Source organism: Paroedura picta, chromosome 16, assembly GCF_049243985.1.
Source record: "Paroedura picta isolate Pp20150507F chromosome 16, Ppicta_v3.0, whole genome shotgun sequence".
Lineage (NCBI taxonomy): Eukaryota > Metazoa > Chordata > Lepidosauria > Squamata > Gekkonidae > Paroedura > Paroedura picta.
The window spans coordinates 18,956,434-18,975,926 of NC_135384.1; the positions used below are offsets into that span (position 1 = coordinate 18,956,434).

The window sequence follows — 19,493 nt, forward strand, 5'->3', positions numbered from 1 at the left end:
GTCGCCCTTAAAAGAATGGATGGGTCTGCTCGCTCGGAGAAAAAAAAAATGGCGATCACGCCAGAAGATCAGAGGAGAGAGCTAGTGGGCGGGACTTTGCAGAAACCGCAACAATGGTAACGCACAGAACTTTTTTGCTAGTGTTGCTGATTGGTTGCAAGAGTGTAGCGCTTTCCAGAGGGTGAATCCACTTTTTGGGATTTTCCTGAAAGCGCTACAACGAAGCGCTTTTTGTGGATCGGTTACAGGAGTGTTGTAGATAGTCAACGACATTGTGCATAATGGCAAAACTGTAGCGATTTCAATTTGTAACCATTGTGCTATTTTGGACGAGTGCGGAATGGCCCCCAGTTCTCTCAGACCTCTCACAGGTTGTCTATTGTGGGGAGATGAAGGGAAAAGGTGTTTGTAAACCGCTTTGAGACTCCTTTTGGTAGTAAACAGTAGGGTACAAAAATCCAGCTCTTCTTCCTCTAAGGGGCAACAGTGAGAGAAGCATGTGGGCACATAACATTATATCAACAGTAAAAAACTGGAGACAGAAGAAGCAGGGTGGACACCTGTGTACTGAGACAACCCCATGTGGATTAGGGCAGGGGGACATTTTGGTGTCTGTGGCCTAATTTACACAAGAAAAGAAATGAGGTTGAATGCAAAACTGGGAGGAATTGGTTGTCATGTAATCTCCCCCTAAGAAGAAGAAGAAGAGTTGGTTCTTATATGCCACTTTTCTCTACCCGAAGGAGGCTCAAAGCAGCTTACAGTCGCCTTCCCTTTCCTCTCCCCACAACATACACCCTGTGAAGGATGTGAGGCTGAGAGAGCCCTTAGATTATTGCTAGGTCAGAACAGGTTTATCAGTGCTGTGGAAAGCCCAAGGTCACCCAGCTGGTTGCATGTAGGGGAGCATGGACTCAAACTGAGCATGCCAGATTAGAAGTCCACACTCCTAACTACTACACCAAACTGGAAGAGTGTTCATCCCCTTACTCTTCCCAATGTCAAGCTCTCTCTATATTAATCACTCTCTCCCTTTCTACCTCCCTCTCTCTTCGCTATTCCCCCCCCAGCTCATGCCCGTTGTATCAGCTTTAATTATTGTATGGTCATATTGTCCCTTCCAGACCTGGGAGAACCAGTCTGAGGAGACCAACGGTCTGATTCAGCATAAGGCAGATTCCTGTGAGCCCTTAAAGCTGAATGTTATATTTATTTTTTTATGATGCAGTACTTGATGCAGTACTTATGATTCCTCAGCAGATCTTGGAAGCTAAGCAGGGCTGGTTCTGATTAGGATTTGGAAAGGAGACCACTAAGAAATAGAGGGGCAGGCAATGGCAAACCACCTGTATACCTCTCTTGCCTTGAAAATCTCACGAGGTCACCATAAGTCAGCTATGTCTTGAGGCAAAAGAAAAGATGACACCTGGGTAGGATGGGGGCACCCTGAAATGTATTAGATGATATAAATCCCAGTTTAACCCTAACTCTTCCTTGCAGGGCTGTTGTGAAGATAATATATGGAGGGGAGAGAAGCTATGTACCCCATCCTGAGGTTCATTCTAGAGTGATAAGAAAATGATATTGCCCTTCCTCCAATGAATCTCAGGATCATGTACATATTATTATGATTATGATTATTATAACTTCCCATCACACATCTGCATCCAAGATCAATATGCTAGATTATTAGCAAGGCTTTTGGATATGTCTAAAAGGCAGCAACATTTTCTCCTTGGAAGGGGACAGCCAATTAACGAAAAATCGTACCAGTGTCCTAATCCAGTGCAGTGAAACCTATTAAACAAATCTCGCTCTCATCCATGCTGTTTAACTTCAACAAGCAAGGCTGTTGAACAAATATGCAGCATAAAGGTTTTAAATATACAGTAGGAACAGCTGTTTTAATATGCCATGCTAAATGTTTCCTTAAAGAATTCCCGTTTTGTTTTTGTAAACGAAAAAGATAATAGAGGGGGCACCCGGATTTGAACCAGGGACCTCTTGATCTGCAGTCAAATGCTCTACCACTGAGCTATACCCCCTCTGGTGGGCAAAATGTTTTCAAAAGTTTCCCTTAGAGTGCCGATTATGTAATTTCAGCCTTGAATGCTTTCATTGTTTTTCTAAACCGCAAGCAAAAGCAAACCGTGGATTTTGAAAGGCGCAGTATTTAGTAGTTGTAAAGACTATTAGTAAGACCTTGCAAGGTCTTAAAGGCAAGCTTCGGTATTGAGTTGAAAAATATACTCCGAGCAAACTCAATATGCGTATCTAAAAGTTCCTGTAATTAATTATTTTGTCTGCACATCTGGATGTGGCTGTTTCCGGAAGAAAATGGGGAGGCGGCCAGTTTTTTACAGGAAGGTACAAGCTTGTATTACAAATTCAGGGAAAACAAAAAGGGCTGTTAAAGTAAATGTCGGTCTCGCTGTAGTGGCTCTTTAACGGGGCAGCAGGGGGCTTTTTCAGTAAAATGTTGGGTGCCTGTGGCAAGATTTCTCAGTGAAAGGTTTTGACGTCTTGTTTCCCACAAATAATAAACGAGAATGCTGCCGAGCATGTGCAGAGTGCCTTTTCTTTGCTGCTGCTAACTCCCCACAAAAGGGAATTTAAGTGTGAAGAGACCTGCCATCTCTTCTAGCAGGAATTAACAGCACAAACCTATTTCCTCAGGAGCAAGTCCCATTTTAATGACTAGTACTTAGGGTTGCCACCTCTAGGATGAGAAATACCTGAAGATTTGAGGATTGTGGGGAGCCTGGGGGAGGAGGGCGGGGCTTGGGAAGAGCAGAACCTCAGCAGGATACAATGTCATAGTCCCCTCTCCAAAGCAGCCATTCATTTTCTCCAAGGGAATTGATCTATCCTGTTGTCTGGAGATCGATTGTAATAGCAGGAGATCTCCAGGTGCCATCTGGACCTTGGAAGCCCTAGTGCTGGGTTATGGTAGCCATTCAGTCAAGTCTGACTCTTGGCAATCCTATGGCTAAACTGTTCCCACGATTTTTGATCTTGCACCACTTCTTTTCGTTGTATAATTTTCTGGCTGGTGTCCATTTTGATCGGATCTAATCACTGTGTTCTTTGTCAGCCTGGTTTCCTTTTACCACTGTGCATTCCTAGCATAATTGCTTTATCCATTTACCCTAATGGTACTTACTCCCAAGTAAACTAGGGTTACCAGATCACTGCTTTTTAAAGGATATGCCTTCTTTTTTGGTGGCCATCTTCTTTGGGGCTCTTTTTTTTTTTTAAAGAACAATGAAAATGTCCTCTCTTGCGGTTGGAAGGTTAGGAATACCCCTAGTTTGTAGCAATTATCACAGCTTAAATAGCAGGGGTATCATGGCGATCATTTGTTTAAAATGATGAGTTGGGAAGGGTGTCTTCTTTTTTGCTTTTCAAAATGGGGCGACCCTAAAGTAAGAGGATTGGTACGTAAGGCACCTCTGTTTCCATAGCCTCACCAATAATCTGCCTTCTACTAGTGGGTTTTTTCTATCGCCACCTGAGGCTCCCAATCTATCCATTGAAATTCACTGCTTGAAAGTGCTTCATGGGCTGAGAATGTAATGAAAAGATTGCTTTTGTCCTGTCAATGTCAAATCTGAGAATGGTAAAGGCATTTATGGTACTGTTGGCTACAAGGCAACTTTTTTTCCCCCAGAGGATGTTGAATTTTGAAAATGCTGTATCTTTACCAAGATTCCTGATATTTCACCCCAAAAAACCAGGTGATTGATTTAAAACTGGGCATTTTAAACTGATTAATGAATAATGGAAAGCACACCTGCCCAAAGGGAATAATGGAAAGCATAGAGAATAATGAAAACCTCTTTCTTCTGTACTATGATCTACCATTATCACTTTCCCAACAAGCAGAGACTTCTTAAGAAGCTAGTGATTCTTTGGGGGTCGTATCATGGGAAACGTGCAATGAACGATTGTGAATTTGGTGATGTTCCCTAACTGAAAAGTATTGACATTTTGATTTGGCCTCAAGTTGCTTCTGGGTGCTTCAGATTTTTTTTTTAATTATTTATTTAGCTATTTATGTCCTGTCCCTCTTGGACAATCCTGTCTTGAGGCGGTGATCAACAATTTGGGCACAACAATAAAACAAATAAAATAGATTGGGAGAGAGGCAAAAGAGAAAAGGATAGAATCATAGAATCATAGAATTGGAAGGGGCCATACAGGCCATTTAGTCCAACCCCCTGCTCAACGCAGGATTAGCCCTAAGCATCCTAAAGCATCCAAGAAAAGTGTGTATCCAACCTTTGCTTGAAGACTGCCAGTGAGGGGGAGCTCACCACCTCCTTAGGCAGCCTATTCCACTGCTGAACTACTCTGACTGTGAAAATTTTTTCCCTAATATCTAGCCTATATCGTTGTACTTGAAGTTTAAACCCATTACTGCGTGTCCTCTCCTCTGCAGCCAACGGAAACAGCATCCTGCCCTCCTCCACTTGACAACCTTTCAAATACTTAAAGAGGGCTATCATGTCCCCTATCAACCTCCTTTTCTCCAGGCTGAACATTCCCAAGTCCCTTAGCCTATCTTCATAGGGCTTGGTCCCTTGGCCCCAGATCATCTTCGTCGCTCTCCTCTGTACCCTTTCAATTTTGTCTACGTCCTTCTTGAAGTGAGGCCTCCAGAACTGCACACAGTACTCCAGGTGTGGCCTGACCAGTGCCGTATACAATGGGACTATGACATCTTGTGATTTTGATGTGATGCCCCTGTTGATACAGCCCAAAATGGCATTTGCCTTTTTTACCGCTGCATCACACTGCCTGCTCATGTTTAGTTTACAGTCCACAAGTACCCCAAGGTCTCGTTCACACACAGTGCTATCTAGAAGCGTATCCCCCATCCGGTAGGCATGCTTTTCATTTTTCTGACCCAGATGCAGAACTTTACACTTATCTTTATTAAATTGCATCTTGTTCTCATTTGCCCATTTTTCCATTGTGTTCAGATCTCGTTGAACTCTGTCTCTATCTTCCGGAGTATTTGCCAGTCCTCCCAATTTGGTGTCATCTGCAATCTTGATGAGTAGTCCCTCCATCCCCTTATCTAGTCTAGATCATTAATAAATATGTTAAAAAGTACCGGGCCGAGCATCGAGCCCTGAGGTACCCCGCTACTCACCTCTCTCCAGTCTGATGAAACACCATTGACAACAATTCTTTGAGTGCGGTTCTCTAACCAATTCCCTATCCACCTAACTAGCTGAATATCCAGATTGCAGTCCTTCAACTTATCCATCAGAACATCATGGGGAACCTTGTCAAAAGCTTTACTAAAATCCAAGTAAATGACATCAACCGAATTTCCCCGATCCAGCAAACCTGTTACTTGGTCAAAAAAGGAAATCAGGTTGGTCTGGCAAGACCTGTTGGAGACAAATCCATGCTGACTTCCTTGGATCACCAAATTGTCCTCCAGATGTTTGCAGATCGCTCCCTTTAATATCTGCTCCATTATCTTCCCCACAACAGAGGTCAGACTTACTGGTCTGTAGTTTCCCGGGTCATCCTTCCTCCCTTTTTTGAAGATCGGAATAACATTTGCTCTCTTCCAGTCGTCCGGGACATCTCCAGTCCTTAAAGAGGTTCTGAAGATGATGGACAAGGGCTGTGCATATTCTCTGGAAAGTTCTTTGAGTACTCTCGGGTGCATTTCATCCGGACCAGGGGATTTTAACTCATCCAGTGCAGCTAAATGCCTCTCGACAACCTCTCTATCCATGTTAACCTGCCACCCAGACACTAACCTTTGGCTACAGCCATCTCTAGATGTGCCTAAACACTTTGACCTGTGGGAAGAAACAGATGTAAAATAGGCACTAAGCCTTTCTGCTTTCTCTGCATCTTCTGTTAGAATTTGTCCATCCGCACCCAACAGTGGGCTTATTGCCTCCTTTACTTTATGTTTGCTCCTCACATAACTGAAAAATGTTTTCCTGTTACAATGGGCTTCCCTGGCCAATCTTAGCTCACTCTCAGCTTTGGCCTTTCTGATGATTGATCTACAGTGCCTAGTAACCTGTAGGTACTCTTCTTTAGAGCTCTGTCCTTCCCTCCATTTCCTGAACATTTCCCTTTTCTTTCTTAGTTCCTCTTGAAGTTCTCTGTTCATCCAAATAGGCTTCTCAGAGCTCCTGCAGTGTTTTCGTCTTTCTGGGATAGTCATTGATTGAGCATGCAATAGCTCTTGAGTAGCGCCCACCCTTCACATGCTCCCTTCCCTTCCAGCATTCTCGTCCATGGTATGACACTCATCGTGTCTCTGAGTTTATTAAAGTTTGCCCTACGAAAATCCAACATCCGTGTCTGGCTACAAGCTTCCTTGGCTCCCCATCTCAAAAGGAATTCTATGAGGACATGGTCACTTCCCCCAGGGCCCCCACCTCCTTCACCTCATCCACCAACTCTTGCCTGTTGGTAAGTATTAAGTCCAGTATGGCTGAACCTCTTGTGGGTTCATCTACCATTTGATAAATGAAATTGTCAGCCAGGCAGGTCAGAAAGTTGCATGACTGAGGACGCTTCGCAGAGTTTGTTTCCCAGCACACATCTGGGAAATTGAAGTCACCCATGATGACAAGGTCCTGCCGCTTGGATATTTTCTCAAGCTGCTCACAAAGTGCAGCATCCACATCCTCTCGTTGGTCAGGTGGTTGGTAGCAGACACCAACCACCACACTGTTTTCCCCTCGCTTATTTTCACCCAGATGCTTTCCACTGTAGATATGCTCTCCTTCAGTAGAATTTCCTGACAGGTAAGCCCTTTCCTCACATACAGTGCCACTCTTCCACCTCTTCGATCTATTCTGTTTTTTCTGAACAGTTCATATCCATCCACCATTACATTCCAGTCATGAGAATCATTCCACCAAGTTTCTGTGATGCCTACTAGATCATACCTTTCCATCAGCATGAGAAGTTCCAGCTCTTCCTTTTTATTGCCCATGCTTCAAGCGTTAGTATAAAGACATCTGAATCCTTTTACTTTTGCTTCCCTATGAGCTGGCCTTGCCGGTTGGGCTGCCCCCGATCGTTTTCCTTCCATACACTCCCTATGTTGATCGTCTCCTTCCCCTTGTGGCTTTAAACTAATTAATCTCCCCAGGTTCCTGCCAAACACATTCTTCCCCAGTTTCGATAAGTGCAGTCCATCAGGTGCTAGTAGGCCTTCCTCAAGAAAGCCTATCCCATGGTCCCAGAAATCAAATCTCTCCTGCCGACACCAACTACACAGCCAGTGATTCACCTCCATTATCTTCCTCTCCCGACACATTCCTCTTCCCTTGACAGGCAAGATTGAAGAGAATACCACTTGTGCCCCCATTTGCTTGAGTTTCCTCTCCAGATCTTGATAGTCTTTTTTAATAGGAGCGATGGTATTCAGGGACATGTCATTCGTTCCCACATGGACCAACACAAATGGGTAGTGATCCGTAGATTTGAGGAGTTTGGGCAGCCGTTCTGAAACATCTTTAATTTTCGCCCCTGGCAAGCAACACACCTCTCAGGTTAGGGGGTCGGGCCCAGCCACATGGCGATCCATTCCTCTTAGCAGGGAGTCTCCAATTACCAGTACTCTCCTTTTTTCCCCTTCTCAACTCCATTTCCTTCTGTCCCCGTGGCCTCTTCCCTTTGTCTTAGACTTTGTTTCGGGACCTCTTCCCTTGTTGACCCTTGCACCTCCTCTGCAAGGGCCTGAAATCTATTCTGGAGCTCCAAAGGCCCCGAGAACTGTCTCGCTCTTCGCCGTTGAATCTTTTTCCGAACTGTCTGCAGAGGATCCCTAGTGTGGTCAGTCTCCTTATCCTCTTCAGGACTGGTTGTATTCTCTTTATTCCGAGTTCCAGGGATCTGGTCTATGAACTCCTCCCCTTTCTTACTTTGGGTCAGAGTAATAATTCTATTTTCTAATCCCCTAATCCTTTTCTCCAAAAGTCTTACCAGCTTACACTTGGGGCAGCTGTAGTCCATCTTGTCTTCTGGGAGGAAAGCAATCATGTCACTCTCACTGCAGATGATGGGATAAGTGTCCTGGAGGTCCATTGTAATGTCTAGGCAGTGCAAGTACTAGGGAAATATAATCTACTGATATAATCTACTGATTCTAATTGCTCAGCCAAGAACCTCAGGCTAAGAGCCACAGGCCAAGAGCCCTTTGTCTCTCGCCGAAGAGCCACAGGCCAAGAGCCCTTTGTCTCTCGCCCAAGAGCCACGGGCCAAGAGCCCTTTGTCTCTCGCCCAAGAGCCACAGGCCAAGAGCCCTTTGTCTTTCACCCAAGAGCCACAGGCCAAGAGCCCTTTGTCTCTCGCCCTTTGTCTCGCGCCAAAGGCTCGCACCTCTGGCAAGGAGCAGCCCTTTTTAATCCTCCCAACAATTACCCAGCAATCACCTCACCCAGGCAGCACAATAGCCTCACCTGGTCAGCAGCAACTCTCTCCAGTAGCTCTCTCCACATGCTCTCATTTGTCTGAGCTCTGCCTCTGGTGAGGAGCAGCCCTTTTAAAATTTTAAGCCCTTTTTAATCCTCCCAACAATTACCCAGCCATCACCTCACCCAGGCAGCACAATAGCCTCACCTGGTCAGCAGCAACTCTCCCCAGTAGCTCTCTCCACGTGCTCTCAGTTGTCTGAGCAAGAAAGGAGAGTAAGATGGATGGGAGCAAGAAAGGAGAGTAAGGTATGGGTGGATGGCTGGAGAGAAGGAAGGGAAAAAGGAAGAAAGGCAGAAAGACAGGAAGAGAGGAAGCAAGAGGGGGAGAAAGAAGCAGAAAGGTGTGGGAGAAATGAAGACAGGAAGGAAGGTAGGAAGGTGCACTGAAAAGGGATGGGGGAAGGGGCAGGCGAGATGGTGAGGGGGGGAGTTGTGGGGGGCGTGGGGGAATAGGTAGGGGTAGAGATGGGTGTTTGGGGGGGAGCGGCGGTGGAGGGCGGCCACGGGGTTCATGGGGGAGGCGGACAGGTGTGGAAGGTTTCTGCCGGCCCAGGAAGCACAGCTGCTGCGTCAACGACGCGAGCAGCTTCCTCCCCGGTTCCGAGGGAGGGGGTTGGATCGTGGGGGAGGGCCGTGGGGAAGCACCGCCACTGCGTCAGCGACGCAAGCGGAGTGTTGCCCTGGTCTGCAGAAGCGGCAGGGTTCGTGCGGGAGGGGGAGGGTCGGGGAACGGGGCGTGCTGGCTGGGGCCGGAGGAGGGAGGGGGATTGTCTGGGACGGGGATGGGAGGGTTCCTCCGGGGCAGGGGGGGGGGCAGAGACCGACCTGGTAGGCTGGCAGCAGTCTAATGGCGGCTGCCAGGCGAAGGCGAGTGGGGTGCGCGGGTCGGGAGGCAATTCGCGCTTCCTGACTCGCCAGTCCGAGGGCAAGGCGCCAATCGCCAGCCGCACTGCGCATGGCTGGCGATTGGCGCCTTGCCCCCAGAGTGACAAGTGGAGGTGCCAATCGCCAGGTGATTGGCACCCCCGTTTGTCAGTCCGTGGGCAAGGGACCAATGTGCCCCTTTGCTCATCACAGACAGAGCCCACCCGTACCCCCCTTAGCATTTTATTTATACCGCTCCCGCAGAGCGGTTACAGAGATTTCTGGCAGGCCTCAACTGTAAGCCCGGCAGAAGAGCTCCATCTTTCAGGCCCTGCAGAACTTTACAAGCTCAGGCAGAGCCCTGATCTCCCCTGGGAGCTCGTATCACCAGGCAGAAGCGAGATCTGAAAAGGCTTTGGGTCTGGTTGAGACCAGACATAGTTCTGTAAGGCCAAGGATTTTGGTGTTTAGTAACTGAAGACCTCTCTGGGTAACATATTCAGAAATGCTGGACCTCAGATACACAGGGCACAGACTGCTTAAGGCCTTAAATGTTAAAACCAAAACCTTCCACCAGATCAAGGATTGAACAGGAAGCCAATGCAACTGCCACAGTAGTAGTCTTATGTGGGCTCTCCAAAGTGTCCATGTGAGAGCCCTGGAAGCTGCATTTTGAACCACCTGTACTTTCTGGAGCAGAGTCTAGGGCAGGCCCACATAGAGCAAGTAACAGTAATCAAGTCTGGAGATGACCATTGCATGGATCATGGTGACTAGGTGCTGCGAGGCCAGGTCGGGAGCAAGTAGCTTAGCTTTGCATAGATGGAAAAATGCTTGCTAAGCTATTTTTGTGACTTAAGGACGTTAAGGAGGTGCTGGGATCCATGGGTCAAGGAACACAGAGGCACTCTTTCAGCTTTTTATTGGAAATCAGCTCATGGTACAGAATTGCACTGAAAACCCCAGACAGTTCCTCCCAATATATACATACATAAGACAACACACTTTCTGTGGCTGTGGGTGATTGGTTATAGGGTAGTTTGAATCTATAGGATCCCTTAGGGATCCTGCTGTGAGCCAACCAATCCATCAGCAGCTACTCACTGTGAATCTACTGGCTCCAATGGAACATCCAGCCAGCCACGAGCCAATTGATGCCTCTGGATTACAATCCTGCCTCAGATCTTAAAATCAATCCTCAGCAGGTCTGCATACAAAACAGGAGGCATCGGAAATCACTCACAACATCCTGGCTGACTGTACAGTAGTGAGCCTCGGAAGGTGCACTTCCTGTTCTGCTTACTTCCTTCCCAGCCAAAGGATTTCCATCATTGAGGCCATTAGAGATGGCTTGTTTAAAATATTCTGTCACTGCCTCCAAACACTGGATCAATGCAATCAATCCAATGATAATCCATTGGGACATAGAGCGATTGTTCACATATAGGTAGAATGCTAGCCCAAAATTGTGAAGTACCTGGGCAAGAGTGTGCATGAAGATGTTAAGTAATGTCAGAAAGAGAATTATACCCAGCGAAACTCCACAAGGAATTTGGCAGTACTGCAAGTACTCCACCCCAATCATGCCCCTTTGTCCTCAACAGGTGTGCTTCCCATGATTCCCTATGGGCAAGTATGTATTCTTTATGGGCAAGTATGTTGCTGTCCCTAGTTTTAGTACGTCCCTCTTTTTCACCTTCCTGTATGGGCTCTTCCCCCCCCCCCCCGACCATTTCAGCTTTGAAGTGCAAATTTAAAGTTCAGTGGCACTTTAAAGACCAACAAAGTATTATTCACACTTCCTCAGATATAAAGATATCACAAATACAATAAATCAAACATGTTATTGCTTGCATGCAAAGGGAAAAAAGGGGGAAAGGAATTAATTAATTAATTAATACCACTGTTTTTGTGGTACCCTTGTTCATTTAATGCTTGTTTTGTGGTGTTCAATTTTGGACTGGAACGGGTTAATAAAGGAATGAGAGTTCTACTCTTTCATTTCTAAAATATTGTTCTGAAATATCTGTAAGGCATCCCATTATTTTTTGTGATACTGTTGTGTGTTTAATGCCCTTTCTGGCCTATTTGGGAGGCTTTTGGGCCCAGAACAAGCTAATAAAGGGGTGAGATACTCCTTCATTTCTAAAATATTGTTCTCAAGTGTTTGTTTTGCATCTCACTGTTTTTTGCAGCCCTCTTAGAACCACAGAATAACAGAGTTGGAAGGGACTTCCAGTGTCATCTAGGCCCCCTGGGGTTCATCTAGTTCATTTAATGGCCATTTTCTTTTAATGCTCCTGTTCTGGGGTGTTCCAGAGGCTTTTTGGCCTGGTAAGAGTTAATAAAGGTGTGGGATTTCTAAAAACATTGTTCTCAAATGTCTGTAATGCATCTCACTCTTGTATGTTTAATGTACATTCTGTTCTAGGGAGTTTCAGAGGTTTTTTGGCCTAGTAATAAGGGTTAATAATAGTGCAGGATTTCCGCCTTTTCATTTCTAAAATATTGTTCCCAAATAGTACAAAGTATCTGTAATGCATCCCACTATTTTTTTTGGTACTGTTATTTGTTTAATGCCCAAGCTGTTCCGGCTTTTACCCTGTCCCAAAAAGTAATCCTCTTGCTGGAAATGTAGTCAAAGTTGCAGAGGAACCCAGCCTAAAGCAACTAGAAGCTTGTTTGCCCAAAAGATTGATTAATTCCCTTCCTAACTGGGCCAATCTATCCAGGCATCTAGAAGGTGCTAAAGACATCAGGAAAGTAAATATGTAATTTGCAGGCCCATTAAAGACGGTGCTAAAACCATCACTGGAGGGAGATGGGGAGTGTTGAGATGTGGAGGCAGATCTGTTTAGCTAAATGTGCATGTAAACCTCTCCAGCAATAACAGCTAGTAATGGTAGTATGCCTTAGAAAAATGAGCACCTCAGAGAGAAATGTTCAGAATGGTCCAGAAGAGCTTTTTAAATAAGGTGTCTTGTTGACTATGATTGGGCAGAACGACAGGATTCAAATATGGTTGTTATTTATATCAAGGAAATAGTAGTGGTCTATATTGGTTTTCATTGCATTGTTTTCTAATTTTTGTAATTCTTCACTGCCCCCATTGTTAATGATGTGTCATCTGTAATACTGTTATACAACCAATTTTTCTGCTGGTAATAAAGGGAAGAGGTGCTGGTGTTCCCCTTTAGCCACTGAAAAAGATTATGCTGGGGATCATGGGGTCTGCATGGACAAAACCCACATGGAACTGGGAGTTGTAATAAGGAAAGTAATTGGATGAGACACAGCAAAAAATGTTGGCTGGTTCCAACCCACTTTTTCACTGCATTCTTTTCTTAATTTTCTAATCCAGTTTTATGACATTGTTTATTGGATGCCATAATAATGCTTCTGAGGTTTTTAAAATTTTATAATTTGTTTTGCATTGCAATGAGAAATATTGGCTAGAATAAAGTAAATTCCAGGTATGCTCTAGGCTGGGAATACAAAGTACATGGAAGAAATTTGGAAAGCAGGGACACAAGAAGAGATGATTGGTCAGGCAAAACCTTTTCTCTCTTTTTTTGGCTAAGGGTTCTGTGTCACTTGATGGCTTACATATGCTCACATTATCACATATCACCTGATTTCTTTTTCTCTATATAGACAACCTTAGGAGATCAGGCTGGACATACTGAAAGTGATACCTTGTCTTGAAGGTCCCTTGATCAGGACCATAATATCTCAGGTATGCCTTCATACTAATGACCTCCATGCCTGTGTCCAGGCAACATGCAAATAGATGTGTTGTAAGATATAATTTCCACATGCAACAGAACTAGATGGCAGAGTTTTGAAGTGGTAAAATAAACTGTTCGACTGGGTGGGGTTACAAGTGTTCCTGTATGTGAACTTCCTGAAAGCAGGAAGCTAGCACAGCAGACAGAACTAGATCCTTTCAACCTGATAGACTAGATTTGGATTGGGGATAGTATGGGGAAAAGACAAGAGGATGGTCCCTTTTCACCCCTGAACAATTTTGCTAATCAAAACTGCTTCTCCTATCAGAGTTGTTAACCTTTTCTATGGGGGACAAACAAAGCTCTTCTCCTTTCCCATCCAGATGTGGCCATCTGAATCAGGGCCCTGTGTGGTCATTGTTGAACTCAAAAAGACTCGAGGAAGATCCAATCACAGATCTGATTCAGCTCTCAATATCACACCTGGTTTGATGTGGAGTGTTGAGAACCGGGAAGAAAATCAATTTGCTGTGGTTGGAACAAAGAGGAAAGCTGCCAGCAGGCATTTATATCTTTGGGGTAGACAATTTTTTTATTACATATTTTTATTATTATATTAATAAATAATATACAAAAACTACATTGGTTAGATCAGTGGTCCGCAACCTTTTTCAGGCTGCGGACCAGCGATGGCAGGGAGGGCGATCGCCCGGCTGCGCACGTGCGGTTTTTGGGCACGGATGGCGCAAATGCGAATGCGCGACCTGGCCGCACATGTGTGCATGCGTAGGAGTGCCACGCATGCGCGTTCGCTGCTGCGCATGGCTGATTGGAGACCACCAGGTTAGATTATATAAACTTTACTCTACAAACGTTCTACTAGAAAACTCCATCCTATCCCCGCGTCCCTTATTTTCTTAAGTAGTTAAAATAAGTACCCCATTGTTCTTGAAAAACATCTTCAGTTTTTTTGTTAACCATCAATGTCAGTTTGGCCAGGGTAGACAATTCTTAGCGTGTGTACTGACAGTGGCATATTGGACCATTTTGCTCAGCGCCCAGGAACAGATGTCTGCCTAAGCAAGCAGACACTGCAGCAACTGCTAGGGCCAGCAGTTCAAGAGAGGGTGAAAGGCATGACTTGTATTCACCATCACTCCCAGACCTGCACAACCTTCAGCTGAGGCTAAGGCAGATCCAAGATCCTTGGTGTGCTGCTGCAGCTTGGCCTGCTCTGTGAGTGTCTGGTCATCCCCCTCCTCAGAGTTCCATTTGTTAGTACATCAATCTCATTATAGACAGTGCAGTAGCGATAGACTAGGACCTGGAAGACCAGATATGAATCCCCATTTTGCCAGAGAAGCCTGCTGGGTGACCTTAGGCTAGTCATAAGATCCTACTGGATCAGACGAGTGGGCAGTCTAGTCCAGCATTGTTGTTGTTGTTAGGTGCAAAGTGATGTCCGACCCATCGCGACCCCATGGACAATGATCCTCCAGGCTTTCCTGTCCTCTACCATTCCCCGGAGTCCATTTAAGTTCACACCCAGCGCTTCAGTGACTCCATACAGCCACCTCATTCTCTGTTGTCCCCTTCTTCTTTTGCCCTCAATCGCTCCCAGCATTAGGCTCTTATCCAGGGAGTCCTTCCTTCTAATGAGGTGGCCAAAGTATTTGAGTTTCATCTTCAGGATCTGGCCTTCTAAGGAGCAGTCAGGGCTGATCTCCTCTAGGACTGACCGGTTTGTTCGCCTTGCAGCCACCCCAATCTGTCACTATCCCCATTTCTTCCCCATCTATTTGCCAGGAATTAAGAGGGCAGGATGCCATGATCTTTATTTTCTTGATGTTGAGTTGCAAGCCAACTTTTGCACTCTCCTCCTTCACCCGCATCAACAGGCTCTTTAGTTCCTCTTCACTTTCTGCCATTAGAGTGGTATCATCTACATATCTGAGGTTGTTGATATTTCTCCCTGCTATCACTTCCCTTCTCTCCTTAGCTATTTGTAAAGCTTCCTCAGACAGCCATTTTGATTTCTTGCATTTCTTTTTCTTTGGGATGGTTTTTGTTGCTACCTCTTGTACAATGTTGCGAACTTCCGTCCATAGTTCTTCAGCCACTCTGTCTATCAGATCTAATTCCTTGAATCTATTTGTCACCTCTACTGTATATTCGTTGGGGATATGATTTAGTTCATACCTGAGTGGCCTAGTGCTTTTCCCTACTTTCTTCAACTTAAGCTTAAATTTTGCAACAAGAAGCTGATGATCTGAACCACAATCAGCTCCTGGTCTTGTTTTTACTGACTGTTTAGAACTTCCCCATCTTTGTCTGCAGAGCATAGTCAATCTGATTTCTGTGTTGACCGTCTGGTGTTGTCCATGTGTAGAATCGCCTCTTGGGTTGTTGGAAAAGAGTGTTTGCTATGACCATTGTATTCTCTTGACAAAATTCTACCAGCCTGTGCCCTGCTTCATTTTGTACTCCAAGGCCAAACTTGCCTGTTCTCCCGGTTATCATTCCAATGCCCCATGATGATAAACACATCATTTTTTGGTGTTGCTTCTAGAAGGTGTTGTAGGGCTTCATAGAACTGGTCAACCTCATCCTCTTCAGCAGCAGTGGTTGGGGCGTAGACCTGGATTACTGTGATGTTGAAATTACTGTGATTTATTCCAGTATACACAGTGGCTAACCAGTTCCTCTGGAGCACAGAGGCCACAGCCTTCCTTTGATGTTGCCTCCAGATACTGGGATTGAGAGGCTGACTGCTTCTGAATGTGGAGTTTCCGCCAGTCACAATAAGCTACCTCACAGGCTGTTGCAAGGAGAAAATGGAGGAAAGGAAAATTATATAGGGCACATCTGGTCTCCATTGGGGAGAAAACCAGGGTATAAATGAAGTAAACTCAGGCAATGTTTCATTTTGTCTACCTTTGGGCCAACCCCTGATACAAATGATGATATTTCCTTTCTGCTGTCCCTGCTGGGTTGGAAAAGAGATTATTTGGAGGCTCTTGGTCCTCCTGGTCAGTGACAAAAACGAATGTCCTTCATCGTTGCAGTCACCATTCACCCACGGTGTTAAGAGGCTGTTGGCAAAACTTGTTCACAGCGACTACTGCTTCCACATTCTATGATGTTTGTAGCTGATGCTTCTGAGGAAGTAGCCAATTCTTTGGGTGCATACAGACAATGATTGTTTCACAGATGTAGAGGCACTATGGAGAGGGTTATCAAACTGCCAGTGCTAAATGAGGGCAGGAGTATAGTCATTACAGGGAGGAATGGAGACCTACAGTTCCACAGAAACAAGTATTTGTACCTTCTTGCTCCCAGGAGGCTAAGCCCTGGTGAACCCTGCTTCAAACTTGTTCCATGTCTACAGATATATTTTACATTTGGAGCTATCTATACTGAGCCAGCCCACTGGTCCATTTATCTTAGGATTGTCTACTATGATTGGAAGCAGATCTTCAGAGTTGCGGGGGGGGGGGTCCCCAGAACCTGCTACCCTTAACAGTCTTAGCTATAGATATTATTTATGTTATTTAATTCATTTATACTCCATCTTTCTTCCTGATGTCCCTTCATGGTTCCCCTCTCCTTTATTTTATCCTTCCACGTGGGGCCTGGAGTTCTCCTAGGGCCATTCTGCACAACAGGCAATGTTGCTAAATCTGAGCGCTATTGAAAAGCGCTGCAATCAAAAGCAGCAGGTCTCGGTAACGCACACAGCCATTTCTATAAAAAAAAAAGGCTCTCCCACTAGCGCTGTTCTCGTAATGCACAAGTTTCCGGACTTGCTAAAATCTCAACAAAGGAGGTGATATTTTTCTGCAGTTCCTCCTGCCCCTGGCTGTCAATCAAACAGAACAGCCAATTAACTGTTGTGTTCGTGCTTCCCTTTAAAAACTGTTTTTTTTAAAAACCCGAAAGCACCAGTAGCAACACATATTCATTCATTCGATGTATCAGAAAAGACCTTTTTCGCTGGCGTGGGAGCTGGTGCATAATTGTTTACACACTCTTAAAATACCCCCCCCCCCGTGCTGTTTCTGGTTGAAATTATGGCCATTGTCAAATGGGGGGCTGTATTGTGCTAAATTATGGCCATTGTCAAATGGGGGGCTGTATTGTGCTTGGAAACTTTACAGACAATTGCTTGCGGAGGGATTTCAGCCAAAGAAGCATCGCTTATTCGTTACTTTTGCCAAAAGGGGAAAAAATGACAATCGCGGCGCCAGAAGCTCAGGTGCGAGAGCTTAGGGAGGGACATGCTTGCTACTGCTATACTGAGAATGTACATGTCTTTTTTGAATGTTGCAGGTTGTTCTCAAGAGTCTAGTGGATTTTTTAGGGGGAATCCACTTTTGTGGATTCCTTGAAAAGTGCTACAATGAAGTGATTTTTGCAGGATTGTTGCAGGAGTGTTGCAGATTGTGTACAACGATGTCGTAAATAACGAAAAATAAATAGCGTTGCACAACGGTAACACTTCAGCAACATTAACGCTGTGCGGAACAGCCCCTAGAATTCCAGCTGTTCTCCAGCCCCCCAAAGCAAATGAGGGTAGGTTCTCTAGTTTCACTACTGAGCCCTTCCCTGTCTTAATCCCCACCACTCCACATACCACCCCCAAATATTCAGGAATTTCCCAAGCAGGAGATAGCTATTGCTAGCTCTAGTAGCTTCATGACCTCCATGAGTTTGTTCCCTGTTTTTTGTTTTTAATGGGCAAGATTTTTGGGAGATTCTATCAGGAAAGTACAGCTGTTTAATACATTAGGCCCAAACATATTACACCCCTTCTATATGTCTAGTGGAGGGCACAAAAAGGCTGCTGCTGTTACCACATTTTGTGTCAATTTATAGCTTTATTGTATGAAGACAGATAAGGTCTATCTATGGCTCAGTTGTCAGAGCATCTGTTTGGCATGTGGAAGGTTCCAGGTTTGATCTCAGGCATCTTCAGTTAAAAGGAGCAGGGAATGGATGATGTGAAAGGCCTGCTTCTAGACACTCAATAGCTACTATTAGTAAAAGTAGACAAGTAATCAAGAGTGACTTAGATTGACCTAGTCTCACTCACAGTATGAGGCAGCTTCATGTGTTCCAGAAATATTTCATTTAGCCCTTCCAGAATCTCTTGCCAGCCAATATCCTCTTTCTGTTTATCTCTAGGCTTTTCTGCTCTCTGGAAGATATCTAGTGTGCTCTTGGAGGAAGGAAAGAAGGAAGGAAGTATATAGTTTAAAAATAATGGAACAAGCAAAAAAAAGTTCCAGGGCATTTTTGAGAAAGTGAACTCCACAAACTCTTTGCATGCCAGACACTGTTTATGGTTATATAACGTGGACCTGTTTTGCTCCTACATTTAACAGAGGCAGCACAACCTGGCATGCGGAGACAGAGAGGCACTGCTTGGCCACCATGGAGCCAGACTTCTGGGCTTTCGTTTGCTCTTCTGGAGCATCAGGAGGGCCTAAGCATTGTGCTAAACCGCTAATCCATGATTAGCCTTCTCCTTCTCATTAGATTGGCAAACAGTGTGAACCAGCAGGAGCTGAGATAGGTCTGGCTATATAAACTTGCCCAGCCTGGCTGTCCTGTCAAATCCATCTGCTCCAGGTCTTTGTGATGAAGCAGCATCTCTGCCTTCTCGTCTTCCTTCTCTGCCCTTCACCAGCAGTACATGGCTACATCTGGGCGTGGATGCACTCATTGCCTTATCAGAACCCCAGTGAGGTGGCATCCTTGAAAGGCTCGGGACCAACCCCTAGCCTTAAGGTAAGCATTCGTGGCATTCTATTTTATAGAACTGAGCAGCAGTCCTTATAGCACCTGTAAGCACTGTTGAACACAATGGGACTTAGGGATGCCATCTCTGGGTTGGGAAATACCTGGAGACTTTGGGGGTGGAGCTGGAAATGGGAGGGATTTGGAGTGAGGAGGGAACTCAGTGTAGTATAATGCTATGGAGTCTACCCTCCAAAGTGGCCATTTTCTCCAGGCAAACTGATCTCTGTCAACTGGAGATGAACTACAATTCCAGGGGATCTCTAGGTCCCACATGGGGACTGGCATCCCTAGTAAACAGAAAAGAACTGTGGGTTACATTTGGATATGTGGAAGTGTAGCTTCTTATAGGGAAAGAGCAGGGGATATTAGCTTGAACCACCTGGACCCTACAGGTAGATGGAGGAAGGGTGGGATGGGAGCAAAGACAGCAAAATGAGTACCTATTGGTTACAGTTGAGGCACTGGAAATCTTGGCCATTCTTCCAGGAAGAATGTGGCCTGGAGACCTCTCATTGTCCTGACTGAGTCTTGGCTCAGGAGAGCCAGCATGGTGTGGTGATTAAGTGTGGAGGCCTCTAATTTGGAGTAGTGGGTTTAATTTCCCACTCCTCCACATGCAGCCACCTTGGGC

The 19,493-nt window shown here is 45.3% G+C and overlaps 1 protein-coding gene and 1 non-coding gene across 4 annotated transcripts in view; one reads left to right on the forward strand and one right to left on the reverse strand.

Moving 5' to 3' along the window:
* Nucleotides 1-1,973: 1,973 nt before the first annotated feature.
* Nucleotides 1,974-2,045, reverse strand: TRNAC-GCA (transfer RNA cysteine (anticodon GCA)). The gene has a single exon. It is a non-coding gene; the product is annotated as a tRNA-Cys (tRNA).
* A 133-nt stretch (nucleotides 2,046-2,178) lies between these two features.
* LOC143825882 (uncharacterized) overlaps nucleotides 2,179-19,493 on the forward strand; it is a 30,129-nt gene continuing 12,814 nt past the window's right edge. The window contains exons 1-3 of one of the 3 annotated variants that reach the window (XM_077314276.1): nucleotides 2,179-2,367; nucleotides 12,987-13,068; nucleotides 18,445-18,850. In XM_077314276.1, coding sequence (XP_077170391.1) covers nucleotides 18,701-18,850 — 150 coding nt within the window. In that variant the 5' untranslated portion in view covers nucleotides 2,179-2,367; nucleotides 12,987-13,068; nucleotides 18,445-18,700. Of the gene's footprint in view, nucleotides 2,368-12,986; nucleotides 13,069-13,446; nucleotides 13,640-18,244; nucleotides 18,851-19,493 lie in introns of those variants that run through there. The other 2 variants (XM_077314279.1, XM_077314278.1) reach the window with 2 other exon arrangements.